Source organism: Thalassophryne amazonica, chromosome 2 (assembly GCF_902500255.1).
Source record: "Thalassophryne amazonica chromosome 2, fThaAma1.1, whole genome shotgun sequence".
NCBI lineage: Eukaryota > Metazoa > Chordata > Actinopteri > Batrachoidiformes > Batrachoididae > Thalassophryne > Thalassophryne amazonica.
The window spans coordinates 2,914,264-2,927,106 of record NC_047104.1 but is presented as its reverse complement, the minus strand read 5'-3'; the positions used below and the strand labels follow the sequence as shown (position 1 = coordinate 2,927,106).

Sequence of the window (12,843 nt, the reverse complement as noted above, 5' to 3'; positions counted from 1 at the left end):
GTAGATGGGTGACAGCTGTCAAGAGGTAATGAGTGACAGCTGTCACCCCCAGCTGTGTCCATGGCGGCAGCGCCCTCTCGTGCCTGAAGCCCGCACTTCAGGCAGGGCGCCCTCTGGTGGTGGGCCAGCAGTACCTCCTCTTCTGGCGGCCAACACAACAGCAGGTCCGGTGTGAAAGGGGCTTAACTAAGGAAACTGAGGAAGGACAAAAAGCATGTGAACACTGAATACAAGGTGACTGAAAACAAAACCTGAGCCTAAAGATAAATACAACTTAAATCTAACTCAAGTACCACAGTAAAAGAAGAAACAGAAAATGACATGAATCCAGACAAACAGGAATAAACATACTATACGTACGTACGTAACCATACTATACTTTACGTACTATTCCTGACCTAGCACTTTTTAAATCTAAGTTAAAGACTTATTTATTTAAACTGGCTTTTAACACTTAGTGGGGAGGTGACATGTTCTGATATTTTTATGTTCTTTTTTTATGTGTTGTTTTAAAATTTTATTCTATATGTGTTTTATTTTTGTGAATTTGTGTTTTTAATGTTAAGCACTTTGGACACCAGTCGGTGCTGTAAAGCGCTTTATAAATAAATGTTGATTGATTGATTGATTGATACCGAAAATAATGTACAGAACAAAATTAATTAATAACGTTAAGTGACTGTTGAGTATTAATGCAAAATAAAACAGGATCACAGGGCGACACCAAGTGGCGACTCAGGGCAAGAAACATAATCAGCCAAAGAAAACCCAACCACATGCAATCTGAATAGCACAAATAAAAAGTACTACGAAAGCAATAACCCAGATGATCAAACCCACATACAACTACTACAAAAATAAAGACAACTCAAAAACCAAACGGGCTGATGGGGCAGAATCACAGCACGAGGCTTCTCTTTACATCCTACGATGACAGTGGACTCATAACTCGTCGTGTTCTTTTTTTGTTTCTTTAACAGTGGTGTGTGAGTGGTGAGTGTGTGTCTGTGGGACATCACTTTGAGAGTGTGCCGGGCAGCTGGGGCTCGTGGACCGAGTGGTCGTCCTGTTCTCGCTCCTGTGGAGCTGGAGTCCAGACCTCCCAAAGAGACTGTGACAATCCACGGTGAGTTCTCCTTTCAGGTTGTGGGTTTTGTCTGTTTTCTTTTCTGGACAAGCTGTGTGGAGGTGAGACATGAGACAAGATGTCTTTGGTATTCGGTCTCTTCAGAGGAGCCTTGACTCGCGCTCCTGAGGAGGAGCACGCTGTGAGGGAGCGTCAGCTCTAACATTTTATCTCTGGATTATGATCCAGCACGCAGATGCCTCAGTGATGAGGATCTCAGCGGCTGGAGAAGACCATGCCGCAGATAGATGGAGTGGTTGTCACTCCGTTGGTTGTCGCCATCCAGGACTCAATGTGGTTCTGAAGTCTGGTAGATGTGATGACATGTTGCAGCAATGCGTGATTTCAGATCTGAACTGATACATGAAGTGATTTTGAATTTCATCTTTTCTGGACAAGAAAATCTTTTTTATTAGTGTTTACCACCATCCAGGTCACTGCTTTGGGAAAATGAAGTGAGTTGCCTCCCTGAAAAAGTATTTTGTCTACATGTTGCACGGTAGGATTAGTCACATGAAATAACAACTTTATTAAAATAGCAGGCTCTGTAGTTGGCTCAGAACTTCCACCAGTCCAGCAGGTGACTGAGGAGAGGATGCTTTCAAAGCTCAAGGCCTTGAAGGCCAACATCTCTCACCCCTTCCATCTCCTGGAGGTGGACCTGCAGCACCTTCAGTCACAGGCTGCTGGCACCGAGGTGCAAGTCGCAGTGTTTTAGAAAGACTTTCCTCCCAGCTGCTATTAGGCTGTTTAATGCGCATTGACTATTAAAATGATGCCCGTGGTTTGGCACTTTCATTTTATTTTAATTCATTTTTTTAAGTTAATGATGACAGATGCATCAAATTTATGTCTGTGTGAGCTGCTGCAACAGCATAATTTCCAGTGAAGGATCAATAAACTATGTATCTATCTATGATACATATAAGCCCTAGAAGACTCCATTAAGTTTGGGAGGTGATCCGGATCCAGATTCTAGATCAAGTTTCACTTTATATACACGTTGAAGGATTACGTCAAAACTAATTCACAGATTCTCACCGAATTTCCACCACAGATACATATTAGGGCATGGAAGACTCCACTGAATTTTGGAGGTGATCCAGATCTGGATTAGTGGATGTCAAAAATCTCTGATTGCACTTGTTAAAAATAAAAAAAAAAGGTAGTAAGTCACCCTGTATTCACACTGCTTCACTTTTTCCACATTTTATGTTACAGTATTATTCCAAAATGGATGAAATTCATTTTATTCCTCAACATTCTACACCCAGTACCCCATAATGACAATATGAAATTGTTTTTTTTTTAGGTTTTTGTAAATTTACTTAACCCCCCCCCCCCCCCCCCCCCCCAAAAAAAAAACAACTAAGAAATCACATGTACATAAATATTCACAGCTTTTGCTATGAAGCTCAGAATTGAGATCAGGTGCCCCTGTTTCCACTGATCATCCTTGAGATGTTTCTACACCTTAATTGGAGTCTACCTGGGGTAAATTCAGTAGATTCGATATGATTTGGAAAGACACACACTGTCTGCTGTCTAATGTTACTGTACAAGACTCAGAACATCCTCCTCATTGTGATCTTCTTTTCTATGGCAGTTGGCATCCATCTTAATGGTGCATTACCACAACTTTCTGCTCCAGAGTGTGTGTCCGACAGTGCCTCATTCAGATCAGTATCCAGGAGCAGCTTGTCATGCGTGTAGATGGTGCTGTCTATAGGTTGTATGACCAGCCAAACAAGTTTTAAAAAAGTCTGACTTACAGTCCAGAGAATATTGTACCTTTATTTATTGTAGGATCTTGTTAATGAGTGAGGACAAAATTTGCCATATATTCATAATGCATAGATTGTGAAGGTTTGATAGTAAAGTTCAGTTGAAACCCAAAATGCAGGCAGCATGGACACAAGGGATCATATCAACCAAAGTGATTTATTGTGACAAACAAATTTAACAGTCACAGTGACAAAATTCCAAAAAGTGCAAATATATTTAACAGTCCCAGTGACAAAGTTCCAAAAAGTGCAAATATATTTAACAGTCCCAGTGACAAAGTTCCAAAAAGTGCAAATATATTTAACAGTCCCAGTGACAAAATTCCAAAAAGTGCAAATATATTTAACAGTCCCTGTGACAAAATTCCAAAAAGTGTAAAGGTGTTTAACAGTCCCAGTGACACAGTTCCAAAAAGTGCAAATATATTTAACAGTCCCTGTGACAAAATTCCAAAAAGTGTAAAGGTGTTTAACAGTCCCAGTGACAAAGTTCCAAAAAGTGCAAATATATTTAACAGTCCCAGTGACAAAGTTCCAAAAAGTGCAAATATATTTAACAGTCCCAGTGACAAAGTTCCAAAAAGTCCAAATATATTTAACAGTCCCAGTGACAAAGTTCCAAAAAGTGCAAATATATTTAACAGTCCCAGTGACAAAGTTCCAAAAAGTGCAAATATATTTAACAGTCCCAGTGACAAAGTTCCAAAAAGTGCAAATATATTTAACAGTCCCAGTGACAAAATTCCCAAAAGTGCAAATATATTTAACAGTCCCAGTGACAAAGTTCCAAAATGTGCAAATATATTTAACAGTCCCAGTGACAAAGTTCCAAAAAGTGCAAATATATTTAACAGTCCCAGTGACAAAATTCCAAAAAGTGCAAATATATTTAACAGTCCCAGTGACAAAATTCCAAAAAGTGTAAAGGTGTTTAACAGTCCCAGTGACAAAATTCCAAAAAGTGCAAATATATTTAACAGTCCCAGTGACAAAGTTCCAAAAAGTGTAAATATATTTAACAGTCCCTGTGACAAAATTCCAAAAAGTGTAAAGGTGTTTAACAGTCCCAGTGACAAAGTTCCAAAAAGTGTAAATATATTTAACAGTCCCTGTGACAAAATTTCAAAAAGTGTAAAGGTGTTTAACAGTCCCAATGACAAAGTTCCAAAAAGTGCAAATATATTTAACAGTCCCTGTGACAAAATTCCAAAAAGTGTAAAGGTGTTTAACAGTCCCAGTGACAAAGTTCCAAAAAGTGCAAATATATTTAACAGTCCCAGTGACAAAGTTCCAAAAAGTCCAAATATATTTAACAGTCCCAGTGACAAAGTTCCAAAAAGTGTAAAGGTGTTTAACAGTCCCAGTGACAAAGTTCCAAAAAGTGCAAATATATTTAACAGTCCCAGTGACAAAGTTCCATAAAGTCCAAATATATTTAACAGTCCCTGTGACAAAGTTCCAAAAAGTCCAAATATATTTAACAGTCCCAGTGACAAAGTTCCAAAAAGTCCAAATATATTTAACAGTCCCAGTGACAAAATTCCAAAAAGTGTAAAGGTGTTTAACAGTCCCAGTGACAAAGTTCCAAAAAGTGCAAATATATTTAACAGTCCCTGTGACAAAATTCCAAAAAGTGTAAAGGTGTTTAACAGTCCCAGTGACAAAGTTCCAAAAAGTGCAAATATATTTAACAGTCCCAGTGACAAAGTTCCAAAAAGTCCAAATATATTTAACAGTCCCAGTGACAAAGTTCCAAAAAGTGTAAAGGTGTTTAACAGTCCCAGTGACAAAGTTCCAAAAAGTGCAAATATATTTAACAGTCCCAGTGACAAAGTTCCATAAAGTCCAACTATATTTAACAGTCCCTGTGACAAAATTCCAAAAAGTGTAAAGGTGTTTAACAGTCCCAGTGACAAAGTTCCAAAAAGTGCAAATATATTTAACAGTCCCAGTGACAAAGTTCCAAAAAGTGCAAATATATTTAACAGTCCCAGTGACAAAGTTCCAAAAAGTCCAAATATATTTAACAGTCCCAGTGACAAAGTTCCAAAAAGTGTAAAGGTGTTTAACAGTCCCAGTGACAAAGTTCCAAAAAGTGCAAATATATTTAACAGTCCCAGTGACAAAGTTCCATAAAGTCCAAATATATTTAACAGTCCCTGTGACAAAATTCCAAAAAGTGTAAAGGTGTTTAACAGTCCCAGTGACAAAGTTCCAAAAAGTGCAAATATATTTAACAGTCCCAGTGACAAAGTTCCAAAAAGTGCAAATATATTTAACAGTCCCAGTGACAAAGTTCCAAAAAGTCCAAATATATTTAACAGTCCCAGTGACAAAGTTCCAAAAAGTGTAAAGGTGTTTAACAGTCCCAGTGACAAAGTTCCAAAAAGTGCAAATATATTTAACAGTCCCAGTGACAAAGTTCCATAAAGTCCAAATATATTTAACAGTCCCTGTGACAAAATTCCAAAAAGTGTAAAGGTGTTTAACAGTCCCAGTGACAAAGTTCCAAAAAGTGCAAATATATTTAACAGTCCCAGTGACAAAGTTCCAAAAAGTCCAAATATATTTAACAGTCCCAGTGACAAAGTTCCAAAAAGTGCAAATATATTTAACAGTCCCAGTGACAAAGTTCCATAAAGTCCAAATATATTTAACAGTCCCTGTGACAAAATTCCAAAAAGTGTAAAGGTGTTTAACAGTCCCTGTGACAAAGTTCCAAAAAGTGCAAATATATTTAACAGTCCCAGTGACAAAGTTCCAAAAAGTGCAAATATATTTAACAGTCCCAGTGACAAAGTTCCAAAAAGTCCAAATATATTTAACAGTCCCAGTGACAAAGTTCCAAAAAGTGTAAAGGTGTTTAACAGTCCCAGTGACAAAGTTCCAAAAAGTGCAAATATATTTAACAGTCCCAGTGACAAAGTTCCATAAAGTCCAAATATATTTAACAGTCCCTGTGACAAAATTCCAAAAAGTGTAAAGGTGTTTAACAGTCCCAGTGACAAAGTTCCAAAAAGTGCAAATATATTTAACAGTCCCAGTGACAAAGTTCCAAAAAGTGCAAATATATTTAACAGTCCCAGTGACAAAGTTCCAAAAAGTCCAAATATATTTAACAGTCCCAGTGACAAAGTTCCAAAAAGTGCAAATATATTTAACAGTCCCAGTGACAAAATTCCAAAAAGTGCAAATATATTTAACAGTCCCAGTGACAAAGTTCCAAAAAGTGCAAATATATTTAACAGTCCCAGTGACAAAATTCCAAAAAGTGCAAATATATTTAACAGTCCCAGTGACAAAGTTCCAAAAAGTGCAAATATATTTAACAGTCCCAGTGACAAAGTTCCAAAAAGTGCAAATATATTTAACAGTCCCAGTGACAAAATTCCAAAAAGTGTAAAGGTGTTTAACAGTCCCTGTGACAAAGTTCCAAAAAGTGCAAATATATTTAACAGTCCCTGTGACAAAATTCCAAAAAAGTGTAAAGGTGTTTAACAGTCCCAGTGACAAAGTTCCAAAAAGTGCAAATATATTTAACAGTCCCAGTGACAAAGTTCCAAAAAGTGCAAATATATTTAACAGTCCCAGTGACAAAGTTCCAAAAAGTGTAAAGGTGTTTAACAGTCCCAGTGACAAAGTTCCAAAAAGTGCAAATATATTTAACAGTCCCAGTGACAAAGTTCCATAAAGTCCAAATATATTTAACAGTCCCTGTGACAAAGTTCCAAAAAGTCCAAATATATTTAACAGTCCCAGTGACAAAGTTCCAAAAAGTCCAAATATATTTAACAGTCCCAGTGACAAAATTCCAAAAAGTGTAAAGGTGTTTAACAGTCCCAGTGACAAAGTTCCAAAAAGTGCAAATATATTTAACAGTCCCTGTGACAAAATTCCAAAAAGTGTAAAGGTGTTTAACAGTCCCAGTGACAAAGTTCCAAAAAGTGCAAATATATTTAACAGTCCCAGTGACAAAGTTCCAAAAAGTCCAAATATATTTAACAGTCCCAGTGACAAAGTTCCAAAAAGTGTAAAGGTGTTTAACAGTCCCAGTGACAAAGTTCCAAAAAGTGCAAATATATTTAACAGTCCCAGTGACAAAGTTCCATAAAGTCCAAATATATTTAACAGTCCCTGTGACAAAATTCCAAAAAGTGTAAAGGTGTTTAACAGTCCCAGTGACAAAGTTCCAAAAAGTGCAAATATATTTAACAGTCCCAGTGACAAAGTTCCAAAAAGTGCAAATATATTTAACAGTCCCAGTGACAAAGTTCCAAAAAGTCCAAATATATTTAACAGTCCCAGTGACAAAGTTCCAAAAAGTGCAAATATATTTAACAGTCCCAGTGACAAAATTCCAAAAAGTGCAAATATATTTAACAGTCCCAGTGACAAAGTTCCAAAAAGTGCAAATATATTTAACAGTCCCAGTGACAAAATTCCAAAAAGTGCAAATATATTTAACAGTCCCAGTGACAAAGTTCCAAAAAGTGCAAATATATTTAACAGTCCCAGTGACAAAGTTCCAAAAAGTGCAAATATATTTAACAGTCCCAGTGACAAAATTCCAAAAAGTGTAAAGGTGTTTAACAGTCCCTGTGACAAAGTTCCAAAAAGTGCAAATATATTTAACAGTCCCTGTGACAAAATTCCAAAAAAGTGTAAAGGTGTTTAACAGTCCCAGTGACAAAGTTCCAAAAAGTGCAAATATATTTAACAGTCCCAGTGACAAAGTTCCAAAAAGTGCAAATATATTTAACAGTCCCAGTGACAAAATTCCAAAAAGTGCAAATATATTTAACAGTCCCTGTGACAAAATTCCAAAAAGTGTAAAGGTGTTTAACAGTTCCAAAAATCCCATTAATATAGTGCAGCAAAAACCAGTAGAGACTGCAAAGTGAAACAATGAAACAGCAGGGCCAGAACAGGAATGACAAAGAACAGTAATCAAATCAGTTTTATTTATATAGCGCCAAATTACAACAAACAGTTGCCCCAAGGCGCTTTATATTGTAAGGCAAGGCCATACAATAATTACGGAAAAACCCCAACGGTCAAAACGACCCCCTATGAGCAAGCACTTGGCTACAGTGGGAAGCAAAAACTCCCTTTTAACAGGAAGAAACCTCCAGCAGAACCAGGCTCAGGGAGGGGCAGTCTTCTGCTGGGACTGGTTGGGGCTGAGGGAGAGAACCAGGAAAAAGACATGCTGTGGAGGGGAGCAGAGATCGATCACTAATGATTAAATGCAGAGTGGTGCATACAGAGCAAAAAGAGAAAGAAACACTCAGTGCATCATGGGAACCCCCCAGCAGTCTACGTCTATAGCAGCATAACTAAGGGATGGTTCAGGGTCACCTGATCCAGCCCTAACTATAAGCTTTAGCAAAAAGGAAAGTTTTAAGCCTAATCTTAAAAGTAGAGAGGGTGTCTGTCTCCCTGATCTGAATTGGGAGCTGGTTCCACAGGAGAGGAGCCTGAAAGCTGAATTTAGTAATCACAAGGAACAATACTCACACACGAGATTATACAGGAAACCAGAGTTTTCAGGGTAAATACACAAGGAACCGGTGTAGCAGACTGAATTGTCCACTCCTAAAAATTGCTCCGCCCTGCCTCCTCTGCACATGCGTCATTTTGGTGCTCTGTCACTCGTCTGACTCTCTTCACCCAAAGTGATCAAATTGATTAATGTGATTATTAACCATCAGATGACAAAGTAAAACCTCTTAAATCATTCTAAAGTCAGTTTGAAGCAGAAATGAGTCGATGCTCTGTGAAACTTGGAAATGACTGACGTGCAGTGAACGCATCAGCTAGCAGCTCATGTCGCCGCAGCACTCTGATCTCTTCCTCCATCTTTTACGATGAAATAATGCTGAATTTATGTGGAAATGATTGTTGTACAAAAGCTTCAGATATCTGTGGCTGAGATAAAGAATGATTGGAGTACGGTTTGAAGCAAAAACGAGGTGATAATCGGTGAACCGCGGCTGATGACGCAGGTGCAGTGAAGAAGGGGGGGTGATTTTTAGGGGGACCGTTTGGTCAACAACACTGGAACTGACTGACAAACAAGAAGTGTTTAAATAACCAAAGTGATGAAGGGAACAGGTGAGTTGAATCAGGGGAAGGAGGAGGAGCTGACTGAACAAAATGGAGGACGGTGTGTGATGGGGTCAAAGGTCATGTGGCAACTAATAGCAAAAGGTGAACAGAACTAAATAGAATCTGTTGGTGAGTGGAACATAAAATATACAGAAAAGCAAAGGTGCACATAAGGTAACTGCAGAAAACAGTGAGAAAATAAGAAAACGAGCAATTCACCAAATCACACTGAAAACTAAAGAAAATAACCAAAACTAGAGAGGAACTCAAACCAGTGAGGGAGAGCAAGAGAAAAATAAAAGAGCACACAAAACCATTTTGCGAATACGCAGTTAAAAAGGCACCAACAAGGCCAAACCACAACAGAGATGATCTGTTTCTTGAAAAATTGTAAATTGCAATGCAACAAAAAAAGAAGAAGATTGTGTTTGCAGTCCAAAGCACAGGGGGAGGTACTGCCTCGGAGAGCGACGTCGGTACAGGATCTGCAACACCACACCGTGTGCTCTGGAGCATCCCACCTTCAGAGACATCCAGTGTAGCCACTTCAACTCCGTGCCCTACAAGGAGAAGTTCTACAAGTGGGCAGCCGTCATCAACAAAGGTGATCAAACTGAACAGAGCTCGTTTAGAAATGAATCTGAACCTCGGATGGTCGTTTACTTTGCTTGTGTCTTTTTTTATGTCGGATGCACTAATCTGACTTCCTCTTCTGATGTGAAACCAAGACTGTGGGGATGAACAGAAACCTGGTACCAGTGTAACATCTCTGCTTTGATGAACTCAGACTAGTATGTTGTCTGTGGGGATCCACGGGATCTAGATTGGGTCGTGTTTATAAAATGGGCAGCTGACGTTTTTCAAGGGTGGTAATAAATTAATTCAAGTTTCTATAATGATGTGTGAGTCCAGAATGTTTTAGAACCTTAGACCTCAATAGGTCAGCCTTTTTATTTCCTGTTAATTGTGTAATTTTGTAATGTTAATTTACTGTCTTAATGTATTTATAAATTGTTTATGTTGTTGGTATCATATACACATTATTATTATTATTGTTATTATTATTATTACTTCTATTTTATCATTTGTTTTTTAAATAGACCACAATGGAAATAAGTGTTTTCACTTTCTTGTGTCATCCATGTATTTTTAACATATTTACAATTATATTATGTACTTACACTGAACTTACTAAATAAAATCACGCACACAAGCTTTTAATATAAAGATGATTTGTTCATGAGGGCGGGGCCAACCCACCTGCCAACATGAAGGTCATGTTGTGTCCATCTACTGCATCTCACTTACGGACACGCGTCCGACCGAACTGTACATGTTACTGTTATCTCAGTAATGAACACTGACTTGTTTAAATTCTTCGTGCTGCACAGTTCCTTTGAACTTGGATCAGATGTGAAACATGACAGTAAAATCCACAGCAGACGTGTTTTTATAGTGTTCCTGCAGTGGCTCAGTCTGCATCAAGTCCTTTTTTTGGACGGACACACTCAGGAATTCTGTGAGCATCTACAGATGTTTTACGTGACTTTCATTCAGTGCAGCAATAAACAACTCACTTCTGCTGCAGACATGCAGAGTGTTGCACTAATCAGCACTGATGACTTTGTTTCCAGCAGATGTTGTCTTTCTTGTCACGTGGACCTTTGTTCAATGTTTTTCAGTCAATCCTTGCGAGCTGCACTGCCGCCCACTGAATGAACATTTTTCTGAGAAGATGCTGGACACTGTCACCGATGGAACACGATGCTACGAAGGCAGCAAAAGCCGCGATATGTGCATCAATGGCATCTGTAAGGTAGCAATGATACACTATTTATCAGAATGTTCTTCTTTCTTCAGTGTCTGATGACTTTTTAGGTCACAACCAGAATAAGACTTTAACTGCAAACTCTCAGACCAGGTTTCAGTCGACTTCAGCAGGAGTTTGTGTCTCTCCTGAGAGGCGGCTCGGTGGCAGGTGGGTTGTTTCTTACAGACCTGAAAACCAGGTGTTTTGGACGATGTGTTGACTCAGTGTCTCAGTGTCTGTGCTGCATTTCTGGCAAAAAACCAAAAAGTTTTATAATGGTTTTTGAGCCGTCTGGTGAGCGATGTTGACTGACTCTAAAAATGTGTGTGACCTCTGTAAACTAGCTGTAATCTGGTTACACTCCTATTCCACAGGACACTATTCAATTATGATCCCCCACAATCCAAAAAAGTGCCAAAACGAGATGAACCGGCTGAGTCCGACATTCCTCCTATCAGGTTGGCTTATAAAGTGCAGACCTGGCAACCTGCTGGGAAACAAAAGTAAAGCTGCGCCCGGCTGCGTTCTCAGAAAGCTGTACACACGAGGACAACCCCGTGTAAAGATGTCTGAACATGACTGAAGCTGTTAGGTGACCACGTAATGACGCTGAATGACGTGATGGATGGACCCTGGCCCCACCCCCCAAGGTGCTGGACAACCCCGTCAGTGACCGTGTGCTCATCTCAGTAATGCACTTTGTTTTGATGCGATTCTCCTTTTCCTGTTTTCTGTTACTTCAGCTTTGTAAAACTGTAAAATCCTTGTAACTGTTAGCATGGCCCAGGTAGAAGGTCACCCCTTTGAGTCTGGTCTGCTTGTGGTTTCTTCCTCAGAGGGAGTTTTTTCTCACCACTGTCGCCTGTGTTCTTGCTCTGGGGGTTAGTAAGGTTAGACCTTACTTGTGTGAAGCACCTTGAGGCAACTTTGATTTGGCGCTATATAAATGAAAATAAATTGAAATTTATTTGGCAAATTGGGATAAAGTTTTTTGAACAGGTCAAAAATTTCAACCTGATTTTAAAACTGGTGCCTGTAACTACAGCGTATATCGAGTTGGTTCAAGACTGAAAAAAGATGGATTAAGGAGTCACTGTGATGCCTCAAAACAGGCCCTGATTTGCTGTTCGGGAAGAAATGGCGCGCTGTGGAACAGCGGTATTAAAGTGAAGAGAAACTAACTATACCACCACAAACAGAGCTTTGGTTCTCCACAGGTCACGTCATGTGTTTTGTGCGTTACAGAGAGTCGGCTGTGACTATGTGATCGGTTCAGACGCTGCCGAGGATCGCTGCGGCGTTTGTCTGGGCAACGGTTCCACTTGTACCACAGTGAGGAGAACCTTTGAGAAGAGCGAAGGACTCGGTGAGTTTCTTCCTGCTTCTGGATCAGAACCATAAAACACAGGCTTCGGGTTGTTTTGGACAGAAGCAGAGAGGAAAGCTCTTAAAAACACAAAATAACCATCTTCAGTGTTTTCACGGAGTTCACAAGCCAACACGCCATGTGAATTTAAAGTGCTGTTACCATGGTTACAAGTGTCCTCCGCTCCGTTTACAGCAGGTTTTAGTCCTTCGTCATCCTCCTGCTGCTTGTACAACAGAATTACGGTGTTTTTTCTTTTAGACCTTCAGGACATCACACCTCAGTGCTGCATGTCCCAAGCCAGGACTTTTATCAGTGACTCCTCACGCCTCAGTTTTCTCTGCTCGCCTCTGGAACGAGGTTCTGCAGCCAGGGGCGCCGAAAAAGGGGAGAATGAGGAGAAGGATTCTAGGGGCCCAGAGAGCCCCCTAATACAAATATAGTACTGACAAAATAAGATTGGGGGGGCAGTAAGATTTGTTTTCAAGGGGCCTAAAATCCCTGGCGGCGCCCCGGCCTGTAGCATTCGGTGCAGGACCACCGGGTTCTTCAGTAGCTTTTCCCCTCAGGCCATCAGACTGATGAACTCTTTATGGAAACATGCTGCTCGTCTCTCCACCTTCTAATGACCTGAAATGTACTGATACTG

The 12,843-nt window shown here is 39.5% G+C and overlaps 1 protein-coding gene across 2 annotated transcripts in view; it reads left to right on the top strand.

The window, feature by feature from the left end:
* The window catches only part of LOC117521670 (A disintegrin and metalloproteinase with thrombospondin motifs 7), a 220,760-nt gene that overhangs the window by 76,291 nt on the left and 131,626 nt on the right, over positions 1–12,843 (top strand). For both annotated transcript variants that reach the window (XM_034183002.1, XM_034183010.1), the window contains exons 11-14: positions 981–1,126; positions 9,453–9,622; positions 10,701–10,834; positions 12,074–12,194. In XM_034183002.1, the coding sequence (XP_034038893.1) occupies positions 981–1,126; positions 9,453–9,622; positions 10,701–10,834; positions 12,074–12,194 (571 nt within the window). The remainder of the gene's footprint in view (positions 1–980; positions 1,127–9,452; positions 9,623–10,700; positions 10,835–12,073; positions 12,195–12,843) is intronic.